General features: G+C 51.6%; 1 protein-coding gene across 1 annotated transcript in view; it reads left to right on the top strand.

The window, feature by feature from the left end:
- Positions 1-16,698, top strand: part of Ccdc88c (coiled-coil domain containing 88C) — a 127,010-nt gene that overhangs the window by 63,058 nt on the left and 47,254 nt on the right. The window contains 7 exon segments of the mRNA XM_059279014.1: positions 276-359; positions 2,382-2,522; positions 2,914-3,098; positions 4,032-4,113; positions 4,390-4,548; positions 14,114-14,260; positions 14,846-14,990. Coding sequence (XP_059134997.1) covers positions 276-359; positions 2,382-2,522; positions 2,914-3,098; positions 4,032-4,113; positions 4,390-4,548; positions 14,114-14,260; positions 14,846-14,990 — 943 coding nt within the window.

The raw sequence follows: 16,698 nt of genomic DNA, 5'->3' as shown, positions 1-16,698 counted from the left end.
TGCCCCCACCCCGAGTCAGGTATGCTTCCTCTACTTGTGAAGAGCTTGTGTGAAGCAAGCATTTCTGTGTCCCACCTAAGTTTTTACCTGGGAGGGATCAAAGGCCAGCCTCCGAAGCCAGTCTCCTGTAGGCGGCCAGAGGAGCTTTGTGCAGTCTTGGTGTGTGTGTTGGGGGGAGGAGGGTACAAGGACCCCAGGCCGGCGTGAGTGTGGTTGTCACCTGCATTTTCTGTACCTGGATGAATACCTCCATTAACTTGTGTAACCCTTCACAGTGTGAGAGAAAAGAGGAGTTCATTGAGAGAATCAAACAGCTGGACATCGAGACCCAAGCTGGCATTGTGGCTCACATCCAGGAGGTAGGCACTGGGGGGTGGGATGGCCATGGATGCTGGGGTTATAGCAAGTGGCAGCATCTCCGTAGTGGAAAAGTTTGAGAATGACACCACTGTGAGTGGTTCCGCTAATTCTAGGTTTCGTAACACCACAGACACATTGATTTTGTTTGGAAAGGTGGCCACCAGCAAGCTAAAATAAAATAGAGGTTTAAAAAAAAAAATTGAACACTTCAATCAAGTCATCTTCTGCCTGCTTCTTCTTGCCTTATATGGACTCAGACTATTTTTAAGAGCTGTCAAATGGTTTAGGCTCAGACTTTGATTTATAGGCCCTGAAAATGTATTCTGGCAAATGTCATCCCGCTCTGAACAGTTGATCTTTATAGAGAGTCTCTGCTGCTGTCAGTGATACACAAGGAAACAAGCTGCCACCAAGTGAGATGTCAGAGCCCACAAGTCCTGAGAACACTGGCAGCCTCAGGAGCCAGACCTTCCTGTCCCTCTGCCTGAGGTTGACTGAGATGGTCTCCTCTGAAAAGGTGGCTTCCTGGTGGGGTGGATGTCCACCCGGGATGAACCTTTGTCCTGGTGCTAGGTGCCTGGTTAGGGCTCGGCACCCACTCTAATTAGACAAAGTAGGTACACGCAGGAACGGGACCATGCGAGAGCCACTGTGCAGTTTGAAGAGGCACCAGACACAGGGCCTTCCTGGCAGGTGCTGGTGACATGGCTGTAGCTGGGGTACCGGGCTCGCACAGTGGCTGGGGCACTGCAGGATCCAGAGCTTCAAGCCAGGATTTGAAGTAGGAGATCGATGCCACACCACTCATTGTGTGCAGTAGGAGGAGGCCCAGCAAAGCTGCCATAGGAGAAAGTCAGTATTGAATACATATTTTCAACCATCACTGTGCTCCTTGGAGTTTTAAGAAGTAGTCTGCCTTTTAATTTCCTTATGGGTGTTGTATTTTGCAAATATGTGTGTCTAGGGACTTAGGTCATTGAGATTTGTCAGTTCTTTGCCACTCACTTTTCTTCCTGCCCAGACAGCAGGATATTAAAAAAATAGAAAAGAAATACACAACCAAAGAGGCTTGTGTAGACTAGCAATTGTGGAAGCTGGCCTAGGAATTCATTGGGTACCTCTTAAAAGCCCACATGCCCAGGATCTGCTGTGGAGCCTCTTGTTAGAATCCAGGGAGGAGGAGATTGGGCCTGTAATGAAAAGTTCAGCAGGTGACCATGTGCCGCTTGGAGACCCTGAAGCCATCCACAATGGCCTTGAGACTCAGGGTCTCCCCAGCCCTAACGCAGATCAGGCTGAGGGCTTGGCTTTCGGAATCTGGCTTCAGGGTACCACGGGATAAGATTTCTCTCAGTTTTAGACATCTGGGTGCTTCTGCAATGGATGCCTCTCTTTCCCTGGTGTTACCGTCCCCATGAGACCCGTGTGTTATTCTATTTCTCTTCCGACGACGACAAGAGGAGGGCAGCTCAGCAGATCCTCGGCTCTCTGCTCAGGAGAGTGGTAAAGCCAGGCTGCCCTCTGTGGTCTGTGGGAATGAGACTCAGGCCTCAAAATCGCCTTAGACCATAAATAGCTCCCCCAAAGAGACCAAGGTCACTGTGTACGCGCTATTCTGAACTAAGGGGCTTAACATTTTTGTTCTGTTTGCATTAGATTTTATTTTAAGAAATAAGGTAAGACCTGCTCCTCGTCCTCGCACTGAAAGGCTCACCTTCTCTATGTTGTGAGTTAATGCAGCTTACAGCGTCCCAGAGAATGTGTCTTGTCATCCTAGGAAAGGGGAAGCAGTTTATATGCCTGAATTCTGAACTGACTCAAGGAGCCCCTCTGCTAGGCATGGGAAGTTTATCACGGAGGGCTTAATGAGGTCTGGGGAGAAATTTGCTGTTCCTTGTATGGGAATGAGGTGTAGGGTAGGCTCTGGCTCTGCCTGGGTCACACACCACATGGCCCTGGGTGTTCAGGAATACCGGAGCCAAACACAGCAGCCTCTGCAGTCCTGGACCATGTTCCCACAGGTGACCCACAACCAGGAGAATGTGTTTGACCTGCAGTGGCTGGAGTTGCCAGATGTGGCCCCAGAGGAGCTGGAGGCCCTCTCCAGAAACATGGTGTTCCATCTCCGCAGACTTATTGACGAACGGGACGAGTGCACTGAGGTGTGCCTGTGGGGCAGCTGTGGCTGGCCGGATGGGTCCCTGACGTGGCTTTTCTCCTTCAGCTTTTCTCTCTCTCTCTCTCTGGTCTGAATGCCTCCCAGCCTGCTGGTCAGGCTCTCTGGGGTAGGACACTGGTATTTCCCCTGGGTATAGCCCCTGTGGTGAATGGTCTTAGCAGAGACACCCACAGGAAGGGTCTGACCAGGGTGCCTAGCATGGGTGGGGTCTGTTTCCACTGCTACTCTTTCCTCACACTCAGTAGTACCTCCCGCTCCTGGTTTTCAGTCTCTTGTCTCAGTGGTTCTTCATTTTGTCTGGGCCTAGACACTGGGCCAGTCCAGGGAGCACCAGTGAACCTGCATATCCCCGTCTTCTCCCTGTCTTTGTGCAGCTGATCGTGGACCTGACACAAGAGAGGGACTACCTCCAGGCGCAGCACCCTCCCAGCCCCGGCAAGTTCTCTAGCCCAGACTCCACACCAAGCCCCACCAGCAGCCTGTCCAGCGAGGACAAGCAGCACCTGGCCGTGGAGCTGGCTGACACTAAGGCCAGGCTGCGGCGCGTCAGGCAGGAACTGTGAGTCCTGCCGCTTTTTCCTCTTCGCTGTGGTTTGAACCAAACATGGGTCTTCCCGTGAACTTTGCTTGCACGTGTGGTGTTGTGGGATAGCTCAGCTGGCGGGGCTGCTCCGACCAAGCTCCTTGTGGCTGAAGGCTCATCACCAGCCCTCTGCAGGCCTGCACTTGTAGGGAGGGCTTCCTGGGGCTTAGGCTCCAGCCAGACTGTCTATCAAAGTAGGCTGCTATCCATGCAGGCTTAGTTTAGGGCTGGGATGAACAGAGTGTTTTCTTGGCTCTCGGTTCTTTCCTGTTTTCTCGAAGTTGTGAATGTGGCTTGTTCATCTGGGGAGTTGCTCAGCCTTACCTCTCCATGTCTAGTGTCACAGAGCCATCTGTGGACTCACAGAGTTACGGCTGGGCTGTCTTGTACACATGGGGACAATAGGTGGTGATTGGGTCTGGGTTAAGGGTGCATGTTAAAAAGCTAAGAATTTCGAGCTGGGGAGCTGGCTTAGTGGGTACAGTGCTTGCAGAGTTTGGAATCCTAGCACCCACATAATACCACATCTGTAACCCTGCACTGGGGGTGGAGACAGAAGGATCCCTAGGACTTGCTGGCTAGCCAGTCTAGCTGAAACAAGCCCCTGCTTCCACGAGAGACTGTCTCAGAAGACATGGACTATCAAATCTATGGGTACTTCATGCACTTGCACAAGTGAGCGGGTACACACACACACACACACACACACACACACACACACACACACACCAGTCAGCACATGCACATGTGTGTACAAACACACAGAATAAACATCACAAACATTTTCACAGACTCCCAGAAGCCTGCATGCCTTCCTTTCCCCTCTGTGGTCCTAGAAGTAGCAGCCTGTTCCCAGAGCCCGCCAGGGAACATCCTCCCCTTCACACTCTCTCCTAATTACCTGTGCAGGGAGGAGAAGACGGAGCAGCTTGCAGATACCAGACACGAGGTAGACCAGCTGGTCCTGGAGCTTCAGAAGGCCAAGCAAGATGTGAGCACAAGGCCTGGCCTGCACATACAGGGGCTGAGGCTGGGGATCCCCAGTAACCGGTCCCAGGGGGTCAGGAGGTAGCATGGGACTTGTCTAGCAAAGGTGTCCACAGTTGTCCTGAGAGCTTCCTGGGGTGCCAACCATGATCTTAGTGAAAGTGTGGGAGACTCCACAGGGTGGCCTGGACACGGAGATCCCATGCTATAGGGATTCGACCCTTTCTTCCTCCTCAGATGAGGGCTTTAAACTGGGGTTTCACCTTCTCCAATCCTACAGAATATCCAGCTGGCGGCTGATGCCCGGTCAGCCCGTGCCTATCGGGATGAGCTGGATTCACTGAGGGAAAAGGCTAACCGTGTGGAGAGACTGGAGATGGAACTAATCCGATGTAAGGAGAAGCTGCACGATGTGGACTTTTACAAGGCTCGCATGGAGGTAAGCGGCCACCCTCGAGATAGAGTGAGGTGGCCAGACAGGCTTCCATCCAGCGCTGTTGGACACAGCCTCCCAAGCACGTGTCCTTGGAGGATCTGAGCAGAGAGCCATACTCCAACAGCTGCCTCCTCCACAGCCCACCTGCCTAGGTTCTTCCTGGGTCGCCTTCTAATCCTTCTCTTGTCTCCAAATGTCGGGTGGGTGAGGGGGAACAGCGTCAGCTGATAAAGGGCAGCCATGCTTTTTGGTTTTTCTTTCTTCCGCTTCATGCCCGTCTTGGGGTTTCTATTACTGTGGTAGACACCATGACCAAGAGGAACTTTGGGAAGAAAGGGTTTATTTTATATTGCAGCTTGTAGTTAGTTCATCGTTGATGGAGGTCGGGGCAGGAACCTCAAAGCAGGAGCTGATGGCGAAGCCATGGAAAAGGGCTGCTCACTGGCTTGCTCAGCTCAGGCATAGCACCACCCACAACGACCCTCCCATATCAGTCTCTAATTAGGAAACTCCTTCAGGCCAGTCTTAGGGAGGCATTTTCTCAATTGAGAGTCCTTCTTCCCAAATGACTCTAGCTTGTGTCAAGTTGATATAAAACCAGTCATCACAATAACATAATGTTGACTTCTATTTGTGTGGGGGGAAGTTGGGGGGCTGTTTTTTATTTTTTTGTTTTGTTTTGTTTTTGTTTGTTTTGTTTTGGTCTGCTTCTTAAGGTTTGCAATTTCTGGGCTATTGGCTGGGTGTCAGTTTCCGTATCTATAAAATAAAAATACTGCTGCTAATGAAGTTTTAAAGATGAACACTGTGGGGTGCCGGTCCCCTAGTCTACCCACAGGCAGTGGAGGCTGTGCCAGCATATCATGGTTACTTTACCCATTGTGTTTGTAAGTGTGGGCACACACAGTATGTGTGTGGAGGTCGGGGTGACCTTCCCTCATTGTCCTTCTCTTTTCTTGTTGAGGCCAAAAGAGCCACCTTGTCGCTCTGGCGATGCTGCTGCAGACTCCAGGGGCTGGCCTACGAGCTCCCAGCCTGTTCTCTTGTTTCTGCTTCCCACATCATTGTCAGAGTGCTGTGACGACAACTGTGTGCCACCGCGTCTGGCTTTTTAAAGTTTTAAAAAAGATGAACCCTATTTTTAATGGTGTCTGTGCAGGTGGGGGATGCGTGTGTGCGTGTATGTGCAGGTTCCTACAGAGGTCAGAGGTTAGAGGTGGTTGTGAGCTGCTCTAGAGAGAGAGGTGCTGGGAACTGTTAAGCACTGAGCCTACCTCTCCACCCCCTTGTGTCTAGTTTGGATGTGGGTTCCAGGGATGGAGCTTGATTTGTCAACCTTATATAGCAGGTGCTTTCACCCACTCTCTGCTCCCCTCTTTTTTTTTTTTTTTTTCTTTTTGAGATTGGATTTTGCTATCCTGCCCACAATGGCCTTGAATTCCTGGGCTCCAGCTGTCCTGCCTCAGCCTTCTTGGTGTTTCTTCTTGGTGGCCTGGTAGCTTCTGGGGTCACTGAGCACAGGTCTAGCAGCCCTGTCATCCCTGCTGTGGGACTTCCCTTTCTTGCTCAGCCAGGGTTGCTGAGGTGAGGATATGGCTGAGCACTGCTTCTCAGACCCACTCAGGGAGTGTCCCCATGAGGAATGTGAGTGTCTGGATGACTCACCTTGCTCCCTGCTAAGAAGACACCTTGGATTCTGGGCAAGGAGCAGGGGCCCAGGCCTTCCTTCCTCTGTCTTAGGAACAGCTCCGTGGCTCACTGCCTCGGCCCATGTTGAGAGGTGTAAGTTCTGGCCTGAAAGGCTCTAGGTGGAGTGTGTGTACCATTTGGGCTTTGATGCTTATTCAGATGCCACCAGTGAAGCCTCAGGCACAGTCTTGTACAGGTTTCCCAAGCTGCTGCCTCAGCAGCTCCTGAAGTTGTGATCTCGAAAGGTCCCCCTGCCAGACAGGGTCGGGAATACAGTGTGATGGCCAGGACTCACTCCAGTACTCTTTCTCCTGAGGTGGGTGGGTCCCAGATCCAGACTCCACATTCATTCCAACATTGTCCCAATGTTCTCCCTGGAACATGCAGACAATCTACTCTGTTAGGAGCTGCTGCTGCTGCTGCTGCTGCTGCTGCTTCTGATGGTGATGATGATAATGATATGAGAGTCATGCTCACTGCAAAAGGGAATATGTAGACGTAGAAAGAGGTTTGCAGGGAGACTCTTTCCCTCCCATTTTCTCAACACCTGACTCAGTTTAGTACAGCAACACTTTTTATATTATTAATTTCATAAGTCGTCATGAAGTAAGTAGTTCTTTAGGGTTCACATTCGTTCTAGTAATAGAAAGAATGTGTTTGTCTACATGAGACCTTTCAGGGCAGGTAATGATGCATGTGTGGGTTTGCAGAAACTGTGGGGTCAGAGCCACTTGGTGAATTGGGCCTGAGAGAAGCTTGTGCTTTTGGAATATGACCCCAGGACTCAGGTAATGGTGGAGCACACAGTACTTGGCTGCTCCTTGGATTGGGAATTCCCAACAGCCGTGTGAGTGTCTTTACCCCTTGGAGAACGTGAAGAACAGTTATGATACCTTCTTTGGCCTCTCCACACTTGACACACTTTTTGGTATGAGATTAACTTTGTGGTGATGTTGACTGATGTGGAGACAGTCGTAGGAATGACAGGGACACTGCCAGTCCCTTTTGTTGTGGGATATTTTTTAAGATGTTTTACATTTGTTTAATGATGCAAAGATGTGTCGCATTCTTTTATGTTGCATTTGGTTAACTCTGTGAAGCTGTGTTACTTTGCCTGTCTAAAACAGCTGATGGTCTAATAAAAGGACATCAGCCCCTTTGAATAGGTGCAAACCTGGTTGACCACATCAACTTAATTATGAAACAGAAATATGAGTTTGAAGCTATGAAACTTCTTCCTTCCCTGAATCTTAGCTCTTCATTTCTCAAGCTGTGGTCTAAATCAGCTGAGGGGCCTGTTAAGAACACGTACTTCAGGCTGGAGAGATGGCTCATCAGTGGTTAAGAACACTGGTCGATCTTCAGAGGCCCCAGGTTCAACTCCCAGCATCTACATGACAGCTCACAACTGTCAAACTCCAATTCCAGGGTATCCAGCGTCCTCTTCTGGCCTCTCTGGGCACCACGCGGTGCCCAGGTATGCACGTGGGCAAAACACCTATACATATAAAAAACCACACACACCTTCTTCTTCGAAGGTGGATGTTAGTGATGGTTCAGTTGGTAATGTGCTTGCTACACAAGCGGGAGGGCCTGAGTTCAGATTGCTCCTGTGATCCCAGCTCTGCGGAGGTAGGTATCGGGGATCCCTGGGACTTGCTGGCCAGTCAGTGAGTTCTTAAAGTAAAGTAGGAAAGTGATTGAGGAAGATGCTCAGCACCAACCTCTGGCCTTCTTGACACATGGATTTCTACCTCACCCCCACCCCCCCACCCCCCACACACACACACAGATTGAATTCCTGCATTCCCGAGTCCCTAAGGAGCAGGCCTCAGATGTCTGCATTTCTGTAGATGGTACTTCTGCACCCCCATGCTGGTGGACCTTTGCCAGTTTTCAAACAGGGCCTCACAGTGTAACCTAGGCTGATCCTTCTGCCTCAGCCTCCTGACATGCTATGATGACAGGCGTGTGCTACCGTGCATTCTTTCCTACAGAGGCCCTCTGTAGGCTGCAGGTTGCTCACTTGCACAGGCAAGAATTACAGAACTCAATACCCGTCTGTGGTCAGCTCTGTCCATGTGGGCTTCCAACCCTGGCTGGGGATTCTACCTCACATGGCAGAAGGCACAAGCTTCTTGGGAACCCCTGCACCAAGTGAAAGAAGCCGTTGCTATGTGGAGTTCTGTGCTCTGGGGAGAATGCAGGGGAGAAGGCTGAGCTTCGTTCTCTTTGAGACTGGAGCGAGTGGAGTTAGTTATGCTGGGCAGGTGAGCAGGCTCATCTGAGCAAGAGTCTGGCTATAGCTTTCGCATATATAGCTGTCCACATTGGTGACACGTCGAGGTGACAGTGCTGGGGTGGGGGTGGGGTGACCGGGACATCCTCTCTGATGACACCAGTGCAGATCCCCAGAGGAAGAGTGTGTCAGTTGCTGGTGGGAGGAGGAGATAAAGGAAGGGCTCAGGTCCAAGGGCAAGTGGCCTTTCACTAGTACAATGCAGACCACAGGTTTGCAGTTTGTTTTTAAACGCCAACAGCTTTTCTGTGGTTCTTGGTCTAGTTCACAGAAGGGTTGAAACTGTGTAACTGGGAGCAGTATAGAGGCAGGAAAAAGTGTGGAGTGGGTACAGAGCTAGACCATGTGACTTCCCTTTGAAAACGGTGGTCCTCGGGGACCACTGCCTGGGGCAAGAGGGTTGCAGTCCAGTGATGGGGGGGCACTGCCTGGGGCAAGAGGGTTGCAGTCAGGGTTGTCGGGAAGAGACACAGCCTGGAAGGTTTTCTTTTTCAGTATTTTGTGATTGGCTTAAAATTTCTGCCTAGGGCAAAAGGCAGATGACCGAAAGCTGTATGCATCCTGGGCATAGTGGCAGTGGTCTTCCCTGTGCTGTGTCATCAACAGCCTTCTAGAAAGTGCTAGTTTCAAACTAATCAGAGGGGCAGAGACCCAGCAGTACACTATTCTGCCAAGTGCTGGGTAAGTCTTGTCCTGTTATGAAAGGAGGGGTGTGTCCTGCCCTGGCATCCCAGGCACAGAGGCATGCCTGCAGCGAGCTTATCCTAGCCAGCCCTTCTCTGTAGAGAACCCTGAGTGGAGATGAAAGCCCTGGAACAGGTCTTTCAGGAAAGAGGCAGCCAGAGAGATGGGTGGGTCACTGGCAAGGCCCCGGCCCTTAGGAGCTGGGTTAATGACCAGTTCCAGCGTGTTTCGTACCTGACAACCCCCATTCCAAGATCACACCCCTAAGATGACAGTAGTAGGGTCCAGGGTCAGGAAGGGACAGAGTTTGATGGTCCTGCCCTGATCCCGGGCCGACTCGCTCCCCTGTACCCTGAGGTTCCTAGCTCTTGTAGATGTGCCTGTCACCTTCAGTGAGAGATGCCGAGGACTCAGTAATGGTAAGCGCCCGGTGCCTTGGGCTTTGGGCTAGCTCCTTTCCTGCTCTCAGATCTCCATCCCGGAGGAGTCTCAGCTAATGCGTCCAGAGTCACTGTTTGTGATTCTGTCTCTATACTGGCCTTTGTTGACTGTGGGGTCCAGTCATTTTCCTTGCACTTGTGCAGGGGTTCACCTCCTCTTTTTTCTCCTCACCTCACCCCACCCCACCCCACGTGGATCAGGCCTAGGGGCCCACCATCCTTTACACCCAACCTCCCAGCATGTTGCTGTCCTCGGGAGGTATCTGAAGCCTGTGCACGCCTCTGGCTGCCTCCTGCTGGCTTGCTCTGGTTACTCCATGGCTTGTACACAGAAGCCCTCCCTGAATCTAAACTGACGGTGCTGCTCAGTCCCTTGGCCTGCTCCTGGGGTGCCCTCTCCAGTGGTCTCTCACATACCTCTCTATTGGGGGAATGACTCCATGCTCTCCCTTTGTCCAGCACTCAGTGCTGGGGCCCTTTGGCAACCCCCCTTCCACACACCCCACCCCACCCTGCTCTACCCCGGGGCCTCTGCAGCAGACTTTACAGGTTGCCTGCCTCTCCTTCTGCTCATTCATTCAGGAGTTGTCCGCTTGGGGCCAGAAAGCAGGGCTGGGTCTGTAAGCTCAGCAGGCCATGTCCCCAATCTCTTGCTTCACGTTTCTTTTATAAGCACCCCTCCCCCATCTTTCTGGGCAGTATATAAAATATGGTATTACTGTGATATATGATATTACTGTGTGTTTCTGTCTGTTTCCTGACCAGACTCTGAGCCCAGGCAGATAGTATGTGCCTCTCTGATAGTAAGGCCTCTGTGCCAGGGACATTTTCAGCTCTCGAGCCAGCAAGCTATAGTCTATAGATTAAACCCAGCCCATCGTTGGCTTTTATGGGTACAGTTGTATTGGAACATGATGCCCCATCCTCTAACCCCAACAGAGAGTATTGCTTTCTGGTCCTTTACAGAGCAGGTGCACAGTGAGGCCTTTAAGTGAGCAGTAGTGACTGTAGAGCCTGGACTGTGTTTAGCTCTAGGTCCACCATAGCATCTAAGGCCCACAGTGACCCTGTGAGGTGTAGCAACCTCCTTTCTCCAGACAAGAAAAGGCATCACAGTTGCTAAGCAAGTGGTCTGGGATAAGAATGTGGCTGGCAGTCTCCAGAGCCCTGACTGGCTGCCAGAGAATGAGGGGGAGCCTTGGCCATTAAGGCTAGAAGGGTGGTACAGGAGAACTAGAGGTACTTACAGAGAGACCCCAGCCTCTCCCAGTTCATGCCCAACTGAGCAATCATGTCCCAAGTGAAGAATGTTAAGTTCCAGGGAGCTTGCCGAGGGGAACTCAGATGCTGGGTGGGTAGTCTTCTGTTCTTTCTGCCTTGGGGTTTCCTTTGTTGCTTCTGGGGACTGTGATGAGATCTATCGAGTTGAACAGAGTAGAGGGGACCTTTGGTTTCTAGTCTAGTCCCTACATTTCTTCAGGTCAGGCCATGTTGCAGGCAGGCAGGCAGGCCGGCCGTCAGGGTCAGGGTAGAACATACCCTGCCCTTGACTCTCCATGGCTGAGGGGTGAGGCACTGGGTGAGGGATAGAGACAGGGCAGGAAGGAGTGAGAGGCCTGTTGCTATGGGTCCATGGCCCAGCTCTTCCTTCCCTCAGCACTCTTGGGCTTTCTGTTGCAGTGGACGCCAGGAGCCATTGTGTGTTATGATCCCAAGCTCACTGGAAAAGAGACTTTCTTTGATTCCACATCCCCTCTGGTGTTTGGTGTTCGTGGGGGGTCAAGAGGCACTCCTGGAAACCAGTTATTTTTTATTCTTTGCTTTGTTTTTTAGTGGTAGGGACGGAGCCAAGGGCCTCATGTATGCTAGGCAAGTCCTCCACTGTTCAGCAACACCCCTAACCCTTGCAAAACAGTTTTTGTCTGTTGACAAGGGAGCTGCTTCGTGGGTGAGTGCTGGGTTGAACTTTGTCCTTCCCAGGTGGGAAGTGTCTGACTGGAGCTGGTGAGTTCAGACATTGGGCACTGGGAATTGTACGCACATTATCAACCCATGTTTTCACCTAGACACTGTTATCCAACCTGGGAGTTCCTACAGCTACAGTTCATAGTAGAAATGGAGTTGGCCCACTCGCCCCCTGAGGCACTCTTTCAAGTCACAATGGCAGATCAGGAGTGGACTTTCAAGTCGCTTGGGGACAGGACCTCTAGTCTAACCTATTGCTGTATAAACACCCCAGCTGTGGACAGGGCAGGGTTGGGCTTGATAACAGCCTCCTGGTTAGGGCAGATAGGTTTCCAGATAGCTGCCCAGAGCAATGGAGTCAGCCTTCTCACCCCTACAGACCACTAGTGGAGTCCTTGGTCTGTAGGAGCTGGAGCATAGCACCCTTCCTGCTATGCTGCTCGTTGCCCTGTGAGGTCGTAGAGGTGCGGAGCAGGGTGGAATGTCATAACCTAATACTGGGGACGTCGAGACCAAAGCAGAGGCAGTTTGAAAGGTGCTTAGAGATGATCCTGTTGGGTGCTGGTGCTGTCCTGCTTGTCAGAGGATCTGAGTCCTCCAAGGACCACCGCATAGGCCACCTCTAGCTCCCCCTTGCTACAAGACTCAGTGAAAAGAAGTGTAACAGTCCTGTCCCCAATAGTTCCCAGAGTGGGGGAAGAGGACAGGACAGCCACCATTACCTCAGAGCAGGAGCAGGGAAGGATGGAAACCCAAATACCCAACTTAGTGACAAAGTAGACTCCCAAGTCTACTGCAGCCAGCCACTAGTTCTTACCTCTGCAAAATCCTCAACCTGTTTCCTTAAGCCTTATACACCTTTCTCTCCCCAAACATCACTTCCTGGGATTAAAGGCATGTGTGCTTCCCAAGCAAAGGCATGAGATCTCAAGTGCTGGGATCGAAGGTGTGCACCACCACTGCCCAGCCCTGTTTCTCTCCTATACTGGATCAATCTCATGTTGTCCAGTATGGCCTTGAACTCACAGAGATCCAGGCTCTCTGTCTCCCGAGTGATAGGATTAAAGGTGTGTGCCACCACTGCCTGACCTCTATGTCTAATCTAGTGTCTGGCTCTGTCCCCTGATCCTCAGGCAAGTTTATTAGGGTATACACTCTATCACTACAGACCACAAATCACCACAAACCCTTTTGCTGATTTGAGACCCTCATTGATTGTTTTCTGTCCTATGTCATTGGTGGCAGTCTGGGCCTCTTATTAACCAGAGGCCCTTGAGAAGTGGAGGGCCATGGAGAAAAGTCTTAGCCTGCAGCCTAAGTGGGAACTTTGGCCTCGGCCCGCAGCAGGCCTGTGACTTTGGGCGCCTTCCTTAATGCACTTGAGTTGGTCCTTCATCTATAGGAAGAGACTGACCCTGACCTGCCTGCCCTCGGAGGGGGGCTGTGAGGAGCAGATGAGGGAGGACCAGCCACAGTGATGTGGTCTTTGTCAGGCATGGAGTCTCCGGAGACAAACGGGAGACTCTAAAATCAATGAGCTGCTTCCCGGGGCCAGCTTTGATCAAGCCCATGTCCGTGAGTGCTTCCCTCCACCAGGAAGCGTGGATTCAGGCCCATGTGGGAGAATGAGCACACGGTGGGTACGTGGAAGCACCAGCCTTGGTCCTTGTTGCAGTCTGTGAGTGCAACAAGTCTTGGGAATCTTCCCCACCCAGGAAGGTGGCAGTTCCCTGCATGCACTGTTTATAAACTGTGAGGATGTAGGAGACATGCAAGCCACCCCACCTCCCACCCAGGACACCAAGTGCTGCTAGGAAGGGCTCATGGGACATGAGAGGCTCAGGACAAGGTCTGATAGGCATGGCCCATAGACTGGCCTCTTCCTGTGATGCCTGCAGAGGCCACTTTCTGCCTGTGCCTGTCTGGGATTCGTATTTCCTGCTTTGCTGTGCTGTGACTTGACTGTCCCCTTCTTGTCTGCCTAAATACTGGATAGAGGATCCGACTTAGTCCTGGGCTCTGTCCCCTCTGGTCTCTCAGCCACTCCCTTCACTTCCCTTTGTTAAAGGAAACTCGGGCAAGCGGTGACCCTCATTGTCAGCAGAGTCCACTTTCCAGTGGGGTCCAAGTTGAGGCTCATCTGGCTGTGGAAGACCTCCAGGAAGGGTTGCCTTCCCAAAGTTCCTCCTTATCTGCTGTGCTGGGGATCAAACCCTAGGACCTTGTGCACGCTAAGCATTCGCTCTGTGCTGATCTACACCCCAGCACCATTAAACATTTTCTTGATTCTTGAAGTTTTTTCTTCGAGAGTTACTTGCCTGGCCTCAAGGGAACCGGTGAGGCTAACAAGGACTAGATGCAGAGCTTCCCACCGCCTGTGTCCCTCGGCTGGTTGCTTGGCTCCAGGGTCTGAAAGCACTTTGTTTGGCAGTCCTGTGGTCACGACCCTGGCCTTTATCTGACGGCTCTCCTGTTGGTGTTTGCTCTTCAGGAACTGAGAGAAGACAACATCATCTTAATCGAGACCAAGGCCATGTTGGAGGAGCAACTGACCGCCGCCCGGGCTCGAGGTGATAAAGTCCACGAGCTGGAGAAGGAGAACTTGCAGCTAAAATCTAAACTCCATGACTTGGAACTGGTAGGAATGTAGCGGGTGCCATGTAAAGAGGCGACGGCGGGGCTGTAGGAGACGCAAGCTCCTCGGATGTGTCAGCTTCTGAGTTTGCTGCCTGCCAGCAGCTTGCGGACTTAAGAGCTTGCAAAGCTCGGTGCCTCAAGTGGACACTTAACTGCCCTCGAAACAGCTAGGACCTGACTTGTATGTTGCTTCTGCAAGGATGAGCACATATGTCTTTCTCAAGGGTCCTCAATGGCTCTTGAGTGGGTTGAGCACTGGCGTGTCATCCCTGTCACAGCCTTTGAGGCTGCAGAGACCTGCTTTAGAGGCAACAAGCTGCCTATCACCGCAGTGTAATATTGCAAAGCACTGTTCCTTGTGTTCCTACGTTCAGAGTGTTCACTGAGACCTTAGGACTTCCTTCTTAACCTAGTCAGGCCACGGACCTGTCAGGTAGGGGTCCCTGTTGCAGTGGGGCCCTGAGTGGGGTGTCTTTGTACACCTCTCTGTCTGAAAGGAAGCATTCTGTCCTTCTGAGTGGGTGGTGGTGGATACTTGTGTCTGAGGCCAGTTAGACCTCTCACACTTTCCCTCTTTCTGCCCTAGGATCGGGACACAGATAAGAAACGAATCGAGGAGCTGCTGGAAGAAAACATGGTTCTGGAGATCGCACAGAAGCAGAGTATGAACGAGTCGGCCCACCTGGGCTGGGAGCTGGAACAGCTGTCCAAGAATGCAGACTTGTCTGATGGTAGGTAGCGCCCAGCCCCGCCGTAGCCACTGCTCATCCAGGAGCAGAGAGAGCCCTTGGCTGAGTCTGCGTCTTCCTGACAGCCCATCTAGTCTCCACGAGTAAATGTGATTTCCTCAAGTGCCATTTGGAGCTGTTTGATTATGGTCGTCCCCAGGGGAAACGTGAGTGGCCTGGCAGCCCGGATGCCCGGAAGTAAACTACAAATGAAGTGTTGGGATTTCTTGGTTTCCCATATGGACACACAGGAGCTTCCAGATCACAGCTCTTTGCTGATGACAGAAAGCCCTGACACTAGACGTGTCCCCAGTGATCACTAATCCTTATTATAAATGGACCCTGGACATTATCTGCCCTGTTCATTTGCATAATTGGGCAGGATGGATACAGCCGGTCCTGTCTCCCTGGTGGAGATGATAAGTGGCTGTTGGTCCCCAGTCTCAGGCTCTTTATAGATCTTCCTGGGGGAGGAGGGGGAGGGGAGTCCTCCTTCCTGGCACGCACTGCTGCCCTCTGCCGGCACCCTGAGATAAGGTGTGCATTATGGGAAGGGTGGGGGACCCCAGTCAGCACTGTAGCAGGAAGCTCCAGCGCCCAGCAAACAATAAGCCAATTCCTGTGTTTGAAAATAGCCACATTCACCTTTCCCATGCACCCAACATACCAAGTTAGTACTGACTTAGCGCTTGACCGAGCAGGCTTGGGCGTTTGGCTCGGTTTAGGTTTGAAAGATACCGATAAAAACGCCCTGAGAATACTACCCAGGTCGTTTCTTCCAGTGCTCTTACCAGCCCTGAACGTGAAAGCGTTGAATTAACTCGTTTCTGTGGACACTGAACTGTGTCTGCTTCGGTGCTTGTGTGCCCAGCTGGGGTGCCTGGGAGCCACACAGGGTGGGAGAAGGCATTGTTTCTGCCTCTGAATGAAGTTCAAGTCCACCAGGAGAAACTTCTGCTCCCTGGTGGACTGGAGAAGCGGTGCAGGCTCAGGACCAACCTCAAAGGCCTGATCCATTCACACTGCTTAGTATATAGTTTATGAACCCTTTAAGGTCAACGGCCCCGATTGATTTCTTCTCTCTTTTTTTTTTTAATTTTAAAAGTTAGATTTATTTACATGTGTATGCATACATGGAAGTCAGGACCGTTTGTGGGGATTGGTTATTCCTCCACCATGTGAGGACCCAAGCCCAGGTCATCAGGCTTTGTGGCATGTACCTTTACTCACTGAGCCATCTTATTAGCCACATGATTTTGCGTGTATGGGTGTTTTTGCCTGCATGCATATCTCTGTACTACTTGCATGCCTGGTGCCCACGGAGGCCGGAAGAGGGTCTTAGATCCCTTGGAACTAGAGTTATAGGTGGTTGTGATCTGCCATGTGGGTCCTGGGAACTGAACCCAGGTCCTCTGCAAGAACAGCTCTTGACCACCGAGCCATCTCTCTGGGCTTGTGATTTATTCTTAGTGACAGTGTTGGTTGGTCTCATTTGGTCTCACTATGTTGCCTAAACTGGCTCCAAACTCCTGGGCTCAGGTGAGCCTCCTGCTCCATTCTCCCGAGTGGCTGGATTAAACTGTGCCTGGCCCTAAAAAGATGGTGCTTGGGCTGCGGATTGAAGACAGGGCCTCATGTTTACCAAGCACATCTCCATTGAGCTCTACCCCTGGCCTCTCTAGTGGGCTCTGAAAGACAGAAAGACTTGGAA

The sequence above is a fragment of the Peromyscus eremicus genome, chromosome 14, assembly GCF_949786415.1.
Source record: "Peromyscus eremicus chromosome 14, PerEre_H2_v1, whole genome shotgun sequence".
Lineage (NCBI taxonomy): Eukaryota > Metazoa > Chordata > Mammalia > Rodentia > Cricetidae > Peromyscus > Peromyscus eremicus.
The sequence above is the reverse complement of the archived record's forward strand: the minus strand, read 5'-3'. Positions and strand labels throughout refer to the sequence as shown.